The sequence below is a fragment of the Aphelocoma coerulescens genome, chromosome 3 (assembly GCF_041296385.1).
Source record: "Aphelocoma coerulescens isolate FSJ_1873_10779 chromosome 3, UR_Acoe_1.0, whole genome shotgun sequence".
NCBI lineage: Eukaryota > Metazoa > Chordata > Aves > Passeriformes > Corvidae > Aphelocoma > Aphelocoma coerulescens.
The window spans coordinates 48,771,065-48,785,562 of record NC_091016.1 but is presented as its reverse complement, the minus strand read 5'-3'; the positions used below and the strand labels follow the sequence as shown (position 1 = coordinate 48,785,562).

Here is a 14,498-nt window from a genome sequence, read left to right as displayed (position 1 = left end):
AGGCCAGATTGGATAAGGCCTTGAGCAACCTGGTCTAGTTGGAGGTGTCCCTACCTATGGCAGGGGGATTGTAACTAGGGGGTCTTTAAGGTCCATTCCAACTCCTTAGGAGTCTGATTCATCAAATTTGGAACTTAAGTTACCTATTTACTGAAATGAGGCAGTCTCATGTACGGTTGACATAGAAGTATTTCTGAAACAAACAAAAAAAGCCCCAAATATGAAAATTATTCAAGTTTTCTATGAAGATACAGAACCCTCTTCCTACTGTATGCAGCTACCCCACTGAGAAAAGGGGTATTCTTTTCTATCCCATACATCTCACTTAAGATTTAAACCAGAGATGGTGTGATGGTGCTGGTATAGGACACTCTATATGTGACTAAGTCCCTTCCTCCTATGTTTTATAAGGTGAAATTTCAAATTAGGATAACCTAGCAAACTGCATACATTTATTAAAATCTGGCTTCTCTTTCTGGCTCTGTAGTAACTAAATTTACAACAATTTTTCAACACATTACTTCATGTATCTGCATCACTTTTCCCATCCCACTGTCCTGGAGACATTACAACAAAGTGAGAATGTTAGATGTCTTTTATACAAACCAAGACCGTTTAAGAAGATGATACAACTACACACAAGTACAGCTAAGTATGATCTAAATAAATGTCATCTTAGAATAACAGAATAGCTTGAGTTGGAAGGGACCTTAAAGATCATCTAGTTCCAACCCTCAATTTTGCTTAATAACAACAACTTGGAGAAGCACTCTAAAGGGGAAAAAAATCAAATCAAGTAATATAACTCAGTTCCAAATATATTTGACTGACCATTGCTCTTTCAAGAATTAGACTCAAAACTGCCCATTACATAAAGAAAATGTATCATAAATATTCTACCTACAAAACTGGCTTAGACAGATAGCCAACCTAAGGAAAAGTCAGACTACCACACTATTTTGTACTGGCATATACCAACAGAAAAACTTAGTAATTGAAGAAAAAAGTCTCCCTGCACACAGTAAGTAAGCAGCTTTTCCCAAAAACAAATGCACTAAGCTTTAGCAAAACCTAAACTTGAAGGGTTTTTTTTTTATTTGACCTCGACTTTACATATGTAAATATAAAAAGAAATTTTTGAAATAAACTAAGCATCAATTTTAAAATATTGTCAACATTTAATGGTGTTTAAGTCAGATGGGCACTGGAGGGTGGAGAATAAGGCAGACAAAGGGCTGGCCAAAGCTCCTGAAAGCCACAGTAAAAAGCAGCATACAAATTTAACTGCTACCATGTACTTGTGGTTGCTGTAAAAGTCAGTATCATCAACACCACAGAGCTGGAAGAGAATCAAAGGACAGTTCTTCGTGGCAGAAGACAGAACCCCATGACAGCAATCAGATGGCAGTGACGGCAGAAGAGGGTCAACACTGCCGCTCCCTTTCTGTGCCTCAGAAGTGCTGAGAGGTGGGTGAAGAAGTGGCTGCAGAACACAGTATGTGTGTACCTGTGAAACTATTCATCCTCTTTTACAGTTACTGAGGTGGAAAAGCTTCAGATTACTCACACATCCATCAGCCATGACAAAAACTGCTATTCAACATTTCCCTTCATAAATTAAGGATATAAAGTATCAGAAATATGTTGGTATCTCACTCTGCTTGCAGGTTTCTACTACTGCTGGTAACATCATGATATTGCCATAGAAGGAGACAGCTGACACTAGGAAAAAGGCAAGTCTATCAAGGATGAGACAAATTGTCCTGACCATTCTGCAACATAAAGAAACACCCTGTTTATCCTCAGGATTTGGATAAATTAAGCTCGACCCACTCTGAGTACCATCCTTATTACCTCTAAGGTGGTTAGGAAGGAATTTTTCCCCTTGGTGCAAGAATTCCTTCTCAGCAGCTAAGGAACTCAGTGTAAGGTTAATACAGAAAACTCTGTCTCTACCTAGCAAGTACCCAGAAGAGATGACACAAGCCAAAAGCCTATTAAAAGGAAGGCTCTCCAAAATAAGGGAGAAGTATCAATGGTTGTAAGAGCATAGCAAAAAAGCACTCCCTTAGAAGAAAGCCAAGGTGCCACAGCCACTGTCAGCACACAGACTAGCTGGTTATAAACAGGTCCAACTGCAAGGCCATTCCAAACTACGAAGTCCACACAGCAGGCGTTGAGGACTTAATGGCTGATCTGTAACCTCACGGGAAACGAACTGAGCCAGACAATCATAAGGCTGCTCTCTGAAGCCAGTGTAGCAGGATGAACACATTTGAAGACTGCTGTAATTAGCATTTTTCCCTGAAAGTAGAAGATTGGAGTGTCTGGTTGAAGGTTGTGGATGTGAGATTTTTGGTGCAGAGTGCTTGTGGGAGGAAATGAGGGAGAAAAGGTTTCAACACAGGTGGGCTTACTGAGAGAGCTAGATCAGTGCATTTATAATTATATACATGGATATGTATGAGCATCCCTACACACAAGAATGTTCAAAGACCTACAGACAAATGTGGAACACTGAAGATAAGACAGGCGCCTAAGGTAAGTGCTGCGTTTCAGTAGGTTTTTACAAACCACCAGTATCAGAACATTGTACAATACTTGAGCTTCAGTACATGACTGTCTCACATTGGTACAATGCTACCAATTTTTGTGCTGCCACTTGACACTTTACTGAAAATGAATGAAGACTATTTTGAGAAGGCAAAGTTTTCAAATTCGTCTAATCTCCCAAAAATTTGATGCACCAATTTTTTGAGTTCAAGCTTAAACTTAAAGCAGGTGAGAAAGCAAATCATGAAACAAAAGTATTCTGGAGCTTGTACTAGACCATAAACAATTTATTTTCAAAAATAAGAACTTGTAACTCCTTCAGAACTACTAATACTCAAGATACTGAGCCAGTATCAGAATGCTAGGAGATATTGTTGATGATTGCTTCAGAAAATTATACTAGAATTTGAACCCTGTAAAATTCAAACACTGTAATTTCATCACAGATCCCACCCTACAGGTCAACTTTAGCCAAAAGCTACAGACAGTCAGAAATCAGTCAGAAATCAGAAGGTAATAGAAAACTAGATGTTTTACTGTAAATCCTGACAAAGGCTCTAGGAGAGAGAGATAAATCCTCTCTACTGCAAACCCAGCTCATATATTGAGAACTTCCCAGAACTGCAATAATTTCCCCACTTTGGGCTGGTTAGGTCTTTGGATGCTGGTAGATGGCTTTGATGAATATACCAGCAGTCAGGGCATAAAATTACTTAATTGTTCTCTTTTTTTTTTTTTTTTCAGTCTGCATATCAATCCTTATCTGTCTGAAAACAGTTTGCTATGGGCATAACAACTGAATTTACTGAAATAATCCTTGCTGTGCTATGGCAACAGTAAAAACTCTCCTATAATACTAGATACAGTTTCAGTATTGCTGGAGACTTTATCAAAAGTATTACAATACATCTCACACAAAACAAAGAAAGGCCTTGTTAGAGCATTCCACTGATTTTTAAAGAAGGAAACAGTTATTTGGCCTTTTATTATTTTTAAAGGCTTCAAAAAAGCTAAAGAATTAGATCACAAAATGCAGTCATCTTAAGTAATTCCAGTTTTGACCTTCTTCACTATACAGCAAACACTAGACCTAACAGGGAAATCCATCAAAATCAATTAGCAGGATTGAGCAATGTTTTCACTAGAAAACGCTGTCTTTCCATAACAATTTTCAGATTATTTTCCTTTTCCAGATATGAAAAAAAACTATCCCACTCTTTCAACAGCCAGAATATGTACAGTAAGTGTTAAAGAAGTCTTAAAACTTTCATTGTGTCTACACTAAAAGTAAGTAGCAATCATGTTCAGTAAGGCTGTCACTTAAGTGGAAACAACTTACATGTTTTCCCAATAAAACGCCCAGCATTCTACAAGAAGCATGCAATGCTTGGATATGATCTGAAGGCAGAAAATATTACTGAACTGTACATGGAAGGTGAACACAAACCAGATTTCCCAACATAAAAGAAGTGATATTATGAAAACCATTTTAACAATGCAAAGCTTTCTAAAACACAAACTGGTTCAATTTTGTTTCCACATAGACATTTTCCCATCCAGGAGGACACTATATCACAGATGGAGTTGTCCCAATGTTTTTTAAATTAAGAACATGGCATAATTGTTTTTTACTAAAATTGAGAGCAACAACAAAATATTTAAAGGGCCCTTATCAATTTCAAGCTGATGTACTGCTCAAAGTAGAGCACCTTCTGGAGGGCAACAGGAAGGAGACCTTTTCTTTAGACACTGGTGGAGGGTTTCGTTGCCCTTTGAACTCTTGCCCAGCCACAGGCTATCCAACAGCCACTAATTTTCATTAAGAAGGGAGATTCTGATCTTCCATTGGGTTTTGTAAGCAAGACAGTATATGTAAAAGCAAAATGTAAATATATGCAAAAGCATGACACTGCCATCAAATTGTGTATCTTGCCTCTAAGGAAATACCGGAGTGTGGACTGACAAGTGAAGTCATCTAACAGAGAGAAAGCTCTACTAAACACATAATGGAATGCTTGAATATCTATGCATTGAAACCTTAGTTCATAGATACTGCTCTGGGCAACATATTTTGTTGGCCAAATAAATACTGTTGCCAGACAACTCATTCTTTTTCACACTATTAAGGTGCTCTTAACTACACAGTAGAGACAGATATTGAGCCATGCTCTGGGACACAGTTCACCAAGGGGAAGCCTTAAGCCAGGTCATCAAGAAACTATCATCTATTACTAGGTAGTGAGTTTTTGTGAGAGCTTTCATATTCCTGAGTTCTAATTACAACAGCGCAAATTATCAAAGGAGCAAGAAAAACACCGACCAAATAGAACAAAAAACCCCACCCTGCAGCCATTGTTTCAGCCTGCAACCATTCTATAGCAACTAGTACGGTACTGCATAAAACCCATTCCAAAATATTTACCCAAGAGTTGGCCTGGTATTAGGAGTCATAGCCAAACAGATGCTCAATTTCTAGTTCCATAACAAACCAGCAGGTTTTCTAATGTCCTTGAAAAGAATCACTATAGTAACTCACTCTTATTTTTTAAAGTCAAATCTATTTTACACTCTTGGAATACAGAAGTAAAATTAGAAATCAATTTATAATTATTCTTAAGATATACCAAGCACCATTTAATAAAAGCTTAAACATTTCAAAATTGATGATATGTAATTTCTGTTCTTCACTGGAAGAGGTAACATGAACAAACTTACAGGAGTGTGCACAATTTCATCAGTACAATCATAAACTCTAACAGACTCTTCTATTAATATGATGAAATTCAAAGATGGATTACAAATACATGTAACCAAGTAAAATTTACATTTAAGTGCAAACCTGCACTTAAAACTAACACCCCACACTGATCTTCTGGATGACAACCCTACTCCTAGGACTTCCTCCAGTTCTTCCAGGATACAAACTCTAAAGAATTTCCCAAAGTAATGAGTAATATACAACAAAATTCTGCAGGACAGACCAGGGCAATAAAGAGCCCTGTTCTACATAGTGTATAGAGAAATGAAGAAAGCAGTATCTAGACAGAGGACATCTTCACAGGAGACAAGGATGAACATGGAATCAGAGGAATGGCTCCCCCGGTAAGAGTATCTGTGCTAGAAGATGATCTGAAGAGGAGCTGTCTAACTTATGGGTGAGCACACAAGGGAAGAAAGCAGATATAAAAAACGTAATTAAATATAATAAATAATAACAATCAGTTGATAATCTTGAGGGCAATGCCTGTAACAGAAGATGACCATTATCCTGAATCATTACACAAAATGGTTTTACCAAGTTAAGTGTACCTAACACAAGAAAACATTAAAGTCACATAGAAGAAGAAGGTATGAGAAAAATAGGTGATTGCTGAAAAAAAAAAAAGCAATGAACATTGGACTTCATATCAAAGCAGATTTTTTTAGCCTTACTAGAGAACCAAACTAGACAGTAGCAAAAGGCAGAATTGCAATTCAATGACTGAAGAGAACCAATCACATGGAAAACTTATCCCTACACCAAAAAAAAGTTATATTACAACCTTATACATCTTCATTATGCAGCAGCTGATGAGGCACGAAACAGTCCAGGAACAGTCTGACTGCTACTGCTAGGTCTTACCTACTACAGAGTTTTACCTCTGTTGACTCAAGTTTTCATCTTAGATTATCAAGCTTCCAGACAGGGACAGTTACAGAAAAGCAGTAATTTTTACTCATAATGAAAGACCTGAGGGGAAGGGGGAATCCCTCCAAAAAGTTTAACCAAAATTATGAGCCAAGTCATGCATACATCCAAAAAACTATCAATTACCTCTTTGGTTTATCAACCTAACAACCTTAACAGCAGAAATTAACAGGCTTTAGCCTTTTCACCAGATGAAATGAGCATCACTCAGTATCTACACTAATGCAAATATTTTTCCTAGCCAAAAATCTTGAAAAATCAAGAATTATCTAAATAGTGCTTTACTCAAACACACTTCAGAAGAGCCTTCCATTAGCATGAAGTTCACTTTGGAAGACAGAGCAAACACTCCATGACTTATCTGTACTATCTGCTAAATTAGACTTAAGTTTACCACAACGTTTAGTTTACTACTTCACACTGCGATTTCCAATTCCACCTTCTTCAGAGCCACTGGTCAAAGCAAGAATTATTTTCTTTATACATGCTCTGAATTTTGCATAGCATTTCACTTCATTTATTTGTTATAAATGAAGTTAATTTATTTCACTTCACTTATAACAAAGCAACTACTCCAACAGATACTAACACAAAGATAAACTCAAGAGTGGTTTCTTATTATCTACAGCCTTACCACAAACACCAGTTCATTTCAACTTTTATCTCTTTCCAGCAAAGTTTTTGTTACCCCTGTTAGATCACAAAAGCATTTAGACACAAAAGCAGAATTTCATTAATCATAAAGCTACGTTTCCCGCAAAAGTCCTAAAAGTGTGTTCCATTCAACTTGGTTTAACCTCTCTGAAAGAAAAATAGTTTTGACAGAGAAAACACACTTGCACAATCAAAGCAAATCCCTTACATGTCCAGAGGACTAGGGGGGTTTTCAGCTGAAAAGTAATGCTTGTCAATGGCATTTTAGGCAGGGAACAGATTCACACATCAGGAGGGAATTCTTAAAGCCAGTATGTCTGAATTGTATGGACCTAATTAGCCACTAGCTTAAGATACAATTTATATAAGGAATATTAAAAACACAGCCTAAAACTTCTTCCTAGAATTATTTTCATTACATTATGTTGTCTGTAGACTGTGGCCAGTATCTTAACTCAAACTTATAATTAGCACTATCTAGAGAGCACTAAGACTTCATTTGTAAAGACTATTCACTTTGACTCAGTTAAAGGAAAACTGGTCTCCAAATAGTCCTTTTGATGCAAATGAGCAGACCTGCATGCCTGATTTATTTTCTCCAACTATTTCAATGCAGAACTAGAGCTCAACAGATTCAGTAAAGTGCAATTAGTAATCCCGAACCTCTAACTAATGCCTCAGTGTTTTTATCTCCTCTTCAACTGTGCCTGCTTAGTGGTAGCAATTATTGAAAAATGTTCTGTTCACTAAAAAGCACAGGCATCAGTCTTCAGGATTCTAATCACCTTTCCAGATTAAATATTAGTTTAAGCATTTGTTGCAAAGAGAGTTTACTTTCCAAACCCTAGGTTTGGCAAACTTAAAGGGACAGTATTTTCAGGTATATTACCAGCTTCTTGTGATCTACACAGTATAAAGAGTTGCACTTGCTGAAACTACTGAAAGTGGTAGAATCCAACTAGTGGAGAAGGCACAACCATTTCTACCATTTAGATGGCGTTTCCTTAGCTCCGGACTTGCTCTCCCACTACTAGTATCACCCATAACACAGTAGGTTACTAATTTTAAAAACAGGTCTTTTAAATCAGAGCCAGATTTTTAAAAGGTTATGGGTGAGCAACCATGCAGATAAACTGCAGGGGGGTTAAAACCTAAAAATTCCCATTTCTTATTGCTTTAACTAGATTTAAATAACAAGCTTGCATAACTACCATGAAAAGGCTATAAGCTTATGTCATATACCAGTCTTCCCTGTGACACTTAATGAACCAGAATCAGATCTGAACCCAAAAAGTAAAGACAAAAATTTCATCAACCCTAAAATATCCTGCCATCCAGTGTACTGTGCAACATTTTCTGTTAATAGATTGCTTACTTGTATTTAAAACCAAAGAAAACAACTTAAAACATAATGAATACACCAAACATCTACAGCACAACACATGAGAAGTCAGTATTAAAAAAAAATACAAAACAAAGTAACACCAAAGAAAAGCCCCACCCACATTCTGAAGGGTTATTTCTCATACCTTGCTGCTAAGCCTACATAATTTTTTTCAGACAAAAAATAATCAAATAGCCATGAAGACTTTTGAAATGCCTTCTTTTTTTTAAACGATGGCCATTTAAAACTCAAACTCTCAGAAGTTATTCTTGATGCAAAGCATGTTACTTCTCTAAGCTTTTTGATTAGACCTTTTTACTTTTGCTAACACAGAGGTATTTTAGTCTAGAACAACATTCTCCATCAGAAAACAAACTACAACAGATCAATGTTTCTGACAACAATCCCCCAACCCTCGGGAAATTGCTATAAAAAAAATCCCACTCCCTCTAAAAAGTGTCTGTCTCAAAAGAATTAAATGCAATTCACATTCCTAGCCCACAAACCATGTTTAGAAAAAACACAACACTTCTCTTCCTCTCATATACTGCTATGAAAGCATACATTAAAGATGAAACCTTATGTTGTCATCAAAAGTAATTGTAACAATTCAGATATGGTGTCTTAAAGCAGTAAATCTTAGACGCGTTCCAACAGTGATAAATGCACTAGTCTATAGTACCCCTTCACTCCTTCCTCTCACCCAGAACATCCATGTGCAGTTATTTTACATAATAATCAATTCCAGTTAGCACTTTTATTGAAGGAGGAAGTTAAAAAAAGCTTAACTGTATAAATGCAAATCATTTCTTATCTACAAGTTTCCGAATAACTCTATGCACTTATTACAAAATCATTCATTCAAACGTATTCCTTTTTGAAAACTTTGGGTGCTATAAGCACCCAAGACTTAAATCAAGATCAAAGCATCATTTTATGTCCTACTGCAAAAGGCCTAAGTATTTTTACTATGTTTCTATTCTTGATTTTAAAAAAATAAATTAAAAAAAAAAAAGAAAAAGCATCCACAAAGCTTAGTAATACTTGGAACAAGGGCAAGGGGAAACACTTCAAGAAAAGCATTAACATTCTGCTTCATTTTGAACCTGACAATTTATCTACAAACAAAAACATGATTCACCCCACCTTTCCCCAAAAACTGCAGTATTTTTTTCAGACTTGAAGTGAGTAGCTGCCTCATAAGTTAAAGCAGACACAGTAAAGCTTAATCAAGTTTAAATGATGACCAGTATTACAGACATCTTTAGTCAAGGTCTGCACCTAGCAGCACTCCTGAAACATTATCATTTAAACTGCTGCTAGTAAATGCAGAGTTTTGGTTTTGTTCATTTTTAAGCTTCTCAAGCCACAGAGCTTCTCTCAGCTACTTTCTGAATAACAAGAACTTTAAAATTTCAGAATAAAATAATGCAAATTAACAGATTTCTCAGAACAGCAACAATGGTTAGAATAGGTGAACACCTAATAAATATTAAATTATCACTTTGCTCTCAAGCATGAGTCCACAAATTACTTCAATGAAAGCAAGTGAAGATATGAAACCCTCACTCCCAAGAAGTCTTCAGCCTTCCTTACACGAGATACAGAGAGAGGAATACTCAACTTTGAGCATGCAACAGAAAGTTTTCATTTCTGTTTTGCTGGGGGAAAGCAGCTCTGAATGACTTAGTTAACTATCAGAGTCAAAGAGAAGTTAAGAAAAAGTTAGTAAGAGAACTCAACAACATGTCCTATCCAAGGCTTTTGCTTTTCAATGTCTTCCATACCATAACAAATAATTTGTTCCTCGGTCTCACAAGAGGCAAGCAGACAAGCAGATCTCCAATCCCTGAGGACTAGTCTACTCAACAAAATATTAACAGGAATTCAAAGATTCTTATCATGAACCACTTCTCTGAAAAAAACCCCACACATTTGAATTACTTTCAAAATACTGCCCAACCTTCAAAACAAAGTCACATTTTACAGACTGCAATAAAGTGAAGGCGATGTAATGGAGTTGGAACAATTGTATCTCACCAAAGAATTAGACCTTTCAAACTAGTATCGATGTACCTCAGCTGGTCACATGCAAATTCCTTTCACTGTCACTGCCTAAGCTATACTGTCAGAACTCCAGTCAATTTACACTAGATTTCACTTTTCCTTTGCTTTACCAAAAACATAAATCTCCCTGAACCCTACTATTAAGGCTGTGATTACCCCCTCTGGAAAACCCTCCTCTCTCTTTTATAGGAAAGTTACAAGACAAGTCACTTAAACCAGGTTGTTTTCACTGAGGAAATGCCTGAAGAACAACTACAAGGCATCAGGTCTACTGATACACACAACCAGCAGCTCCTGGATGACAGTCTGCAGTCTGGGCTACAAAGTTAACAGAGCATGCCAACATCTGGACAGTTTAAAATTATTCAGTTTAACCCAGCTAAGGCACACACAGCCAAAAGTCATATCCAGGTTACTGCATCTTCACAAATGCCACACTTGCTGCAGTCCCTACAAAAAGCAAGCTGAGCCTGGAAAATCAGGGAAACAACAGAGGATTGTCAGTTGTCGCTTCCCAAGCAGTCAAGTAAAAGGGCTTTCATTTAAGCTGATAAACAGTACAAATGTGAATCACACCATCATCTGGGTTGAAAATATTGCCAAATTTGTGTCAGCTCAAGGTAAGAGTGAAAATAAATGCGAACATTCATAAGTGTAATCATCTGGAAGGAAAATATACTTTATCTATAAAATTGTTACCTGCTGCCAGTTTGATGTAAACGCACCTGCAGTCTTATCAAACACTTTTAGAACTAGTAGGCTAAAGGATATTATGCATGCACTTCATTTTTTACTCTCTGTAGTTCAACTGAAATGTCATCACTGACAGCAGTGAGTATGCTCCCATACAGGTTCAGAGGCTTAACTGCAGAAGTGTGGAGTGAATGCAAGTAAAAATATTTTTGCTTTTAGTAATAACTATAATGAAGCTGATAGCTTTTGTGCAAACTTTAGTTAACTATGATAATAAATATGCATGGCTGACCTAAAGAAAGTATGATTTGTTAAACTACTTACTAACAAAACCACAGAAGCACAGTCTGCCATAAACACAAAGAAGAGAGGCTGGAGTTAGAATGTACTGGGAACGGACAAACACATTAATAAGACAAAAAGTTCAGCCACAGGCAGTTAGCAGTCAACCTGCAATTCCAAAAAGACTGTGCCGTGTCCTCAAACACAATCATGAAGGCGTCTTGACACTGGCTTCAGCCTACTTTTTTGAAAAAATGACTCTCAGCCAACAGTGATATTGTTAAAACCTAAGCAATGCAAGCAAGGAACTCTAATTATGATAAATCTTGCAAGATGTAGGAAATAAGCACAGAAAACCGTCATCTTTGTGTTCAAGAAACTGTCTGCAATGAGCAGAACTGAAAATACCCGAAGCTGTCGTAGTTCCTAATCTTAGAATGGTTTTCAACACTTTTTCGTGGCTCTGCTAGCAGTCAGCACCTGGGTGCAGAAACAGGAGCCAGCTCCAAGACCAAGCCAACGTGATTTCTCAGAGGCTTCTGTTAATAAACAGCCAGGGCCAGGCCAAGAGCAAGTGTGAATTTCCTCCTTTTCCCCGGGAACACGCACACGATCAGCCTCCACCCTGTAAGCCGGGAGCCCGCTGTCACACACAAACAGGGCTGTAACCTGCGTCCCCAGCCCTCCCCCGACCCCCCCTCGCCGCTTTCAAACCAGACGCGCAGCACGAACCAGCCAAAGGGAACACGACATGGGGCAGCGGGAGGGTGTGGTTTGACTATTACTTTTTTTTTTTTTTAATGGACAAAACCCAGCCTCTCTCGGCCATCAGAAACACCCATTTCATTAGGCAGAAATTACCCGCTGTGTTTTTCCAGTACAACATGTTAACTCAGGACTGCGAACCTGCTCCTGGTATTTACTTTAGGCGGCGGGCTGGCAGCCTGCAGGCTCGGAGAGCCAACGCGCTCCGTCCGTCACGCCCTGGGAAAGCCACCCCGGGGATTGCACCAGGAGCCCGGAGAGCCGCCGGACTACGAGCGGCAGGTTGCTTTGTAAGAGGCGCCTTCTACATAAGGACGAATATTTAAAGAAACAAACAAGCTAGCAACAAAAAAAGCGCCCAGCACCGGGATTCTCAATCCTCCTCCACCGGCCGCCTGTCGGTACTGTTAAAGTCACAGACAGACAAAAAAAAAAGCCCACGGAGGTACTCGGTGTCGGGCTCGGGAGGGGGGCAACTCCTGTATTCTCGCCCTTGCCCGCCCCCTTTCGCCACCTCCATGTGCCAGCGGGCTTCTCCCCTGCCTCGGAGCCGCCCGTCCCGCAGGGTCGGGCCGGCATGTGCCTTCGGGAGGGGAGAGAGGGAGGAGGGGAGGGCTCCGGCCCTGCGCTCCTTTCCTCTCCTCGACCCCTGCAACCTGCCTTCACCCGGGCACGGCGAGGGGCCCGACCCTCGCTCCCCACCGAGGAGCGAAGCCTCGGCCGCGGCCAGGGCAGGGGAGCCCGTGCCCGAGGCCCCGGCCGGGGCGGGGGGCGGCGCGGGGCCCCGGCTGCCGCGGGGCGCGGCCTGGCCCGGGCGCGGCGTCTCACCGGGCCGGCCGGGCGGGAGGCCCCCGCCGGGGTCGCTCACCTCGGTGGGGTCGCTGATCTCGAACAGGTCGAGCCGGTTCGCGTTCCAGTGGTTGATGATGTCGGCGAGTTTGCGCCGCTCCTCCTCCCGGCTGCCGCCGCCGCCCGACATCCTCGCCGAGCCCGCCGCCGCCGGGGAGCCGAGCCGGGGCCGGGGCCAGGCCCTCTCAGCCGAGCCCCGGACGGAGCGGGGGGTCCCTCAGTCCCAGCCGGGGAGGGGAGGGGAGGGACCGGCTCTCCCCGCAGCCGCTACCGGCTCGGGCGCTGCGGAAACGCCCCGGGATCGTGCCGCCGACAGCGATCGGCCCCGGCGGACAGTGGGGAATGAGAGAAAGAGAAGGGGGAAGGGCGGGCAGGGGGCGGGGAGGAAGAGGAAGGATGCCCCGAGTCGGCAGCGGCTGCCGTATCTCCCGGCTCGGCAGCGCCTGTGGCCGCTCGCCTGCCCTGAGCCTAGCGAAGCCGCCGCTGCCGCCGCCTTTCTCCGCCCCGGGATCGCCCTCCCTTCGCTCTCTCCCTCACACACCGGCCGTGCGCGCCCCCGCCCGGCCGCCCGCCCTCCTCCTCCCCCTCCCGGGGCGTGTGCGCGCCTGCGCGCGCTCCCGCTGACCGCCACCTCCCGCCGCCGGCGGCCGCGCGCCCCCGGAGATTGCCGCCTGTGTCCGCCCGCCGGCGCGGGGAGGCGGCCGGGGCTCGGCCGTGGCCGGGGCGGGGCGAGGCGAGGCGCGGCCAGGTGCAGGGGGAGTCCCCGCACGGCGGCCGGGGACACGCGGCCGTGGGGCCAGCGCGGCCCGGAGGGAGCGCGATGTCGGCAAGAGGCCCTGCGGGAGAAGCGGCGGGAGCGCCGGGTGCCGCCGGGCGGAACCCGCGGTCGGGCTCTGGCACCAACAAAGAGCCGCCGCCGCCGCCGCGGGAACAAAGACCCTGCGGGCGGATCCCGGCGCGGCCCCGCCGTGGCTTCCCCGCGCTAAGGCGGGCGGGCAGGCGGGAATGTCGCTGCTTCCCAGCCCTCCCTGCCCGCGGGCGGAGGTCAGGGCGCACAGCCCGGGGGGTGGCTCCCGGTCAAGGCCGCCCCCTCGCCCTGCGGCCCCCAGGTCGCCGCGGTGCCTCGGCGTTTCCCGGCACAGCCAGGGGAGCGACGCTCCGCTGCTGCCCCGGGCGCTGCTGCGTTTGATAATGGTTATGGGAGCGCCGCGTGAAAGGAATTGTCTAAAAAGGCTGCATTGACAGAAATTTCCACAGCTTGAAATAAACCTGATAAGAAGTTAAAGCATCAGATACCTTTTAACGGACTTTAGACACGTCATATTTCTGTGGTTTCTCACAAAACGTGTCACTTGGCCCTAAGAGGCGTCGGCCGTTGTATAGACGTAGGAATTCAGTCCAGCTCTGGGGATTTGGCTTTGTTTCTTAACCCGCAGAAGTAAGTCACACATCCTGATACTTCAGCGGTCATATTTGTTGTGCATTGGGCATCCTCTGAAACTTAGTACTTGAACAATCCTCTTTGAACTCGGTTGTCCAGGTGTGTAGCTTTTTGGACTCTTC

At 42.5% G+C, this 14,498-nt stretch overlaps 1 protein-coding gene across 24 annotated transcripts in view; it reads right to left on the bottom strand.

Moving 5' to 3' along the window:
- AFDN (afadin, adherens junction formation factor) overlaps positions 1–13,460 on the bottom strand; it is a 119,652-nt gene extending 106,192 nt beyond the window's left edge. For all 24 annotated transcript variants that reach the window (XR_011149853.1, XM_069010167.1, XM_069010177.1 and 21 more), the window contains exon 1: positions 12,955–13,460. Coding sequence is in view for 23 of the 24 variants with exons in the window: in XM_069010167.1 (XP_068866268.1) it covers positions 12,955–13,065 (111 nt within the window). In the remaining variant the exon portion in view is untranslated. The remainder of the gene's footprint in view (positions 1–12,954) is intronic.
- Positions 13,461–14,498: the final 1,038 nt, after the last annotated feature.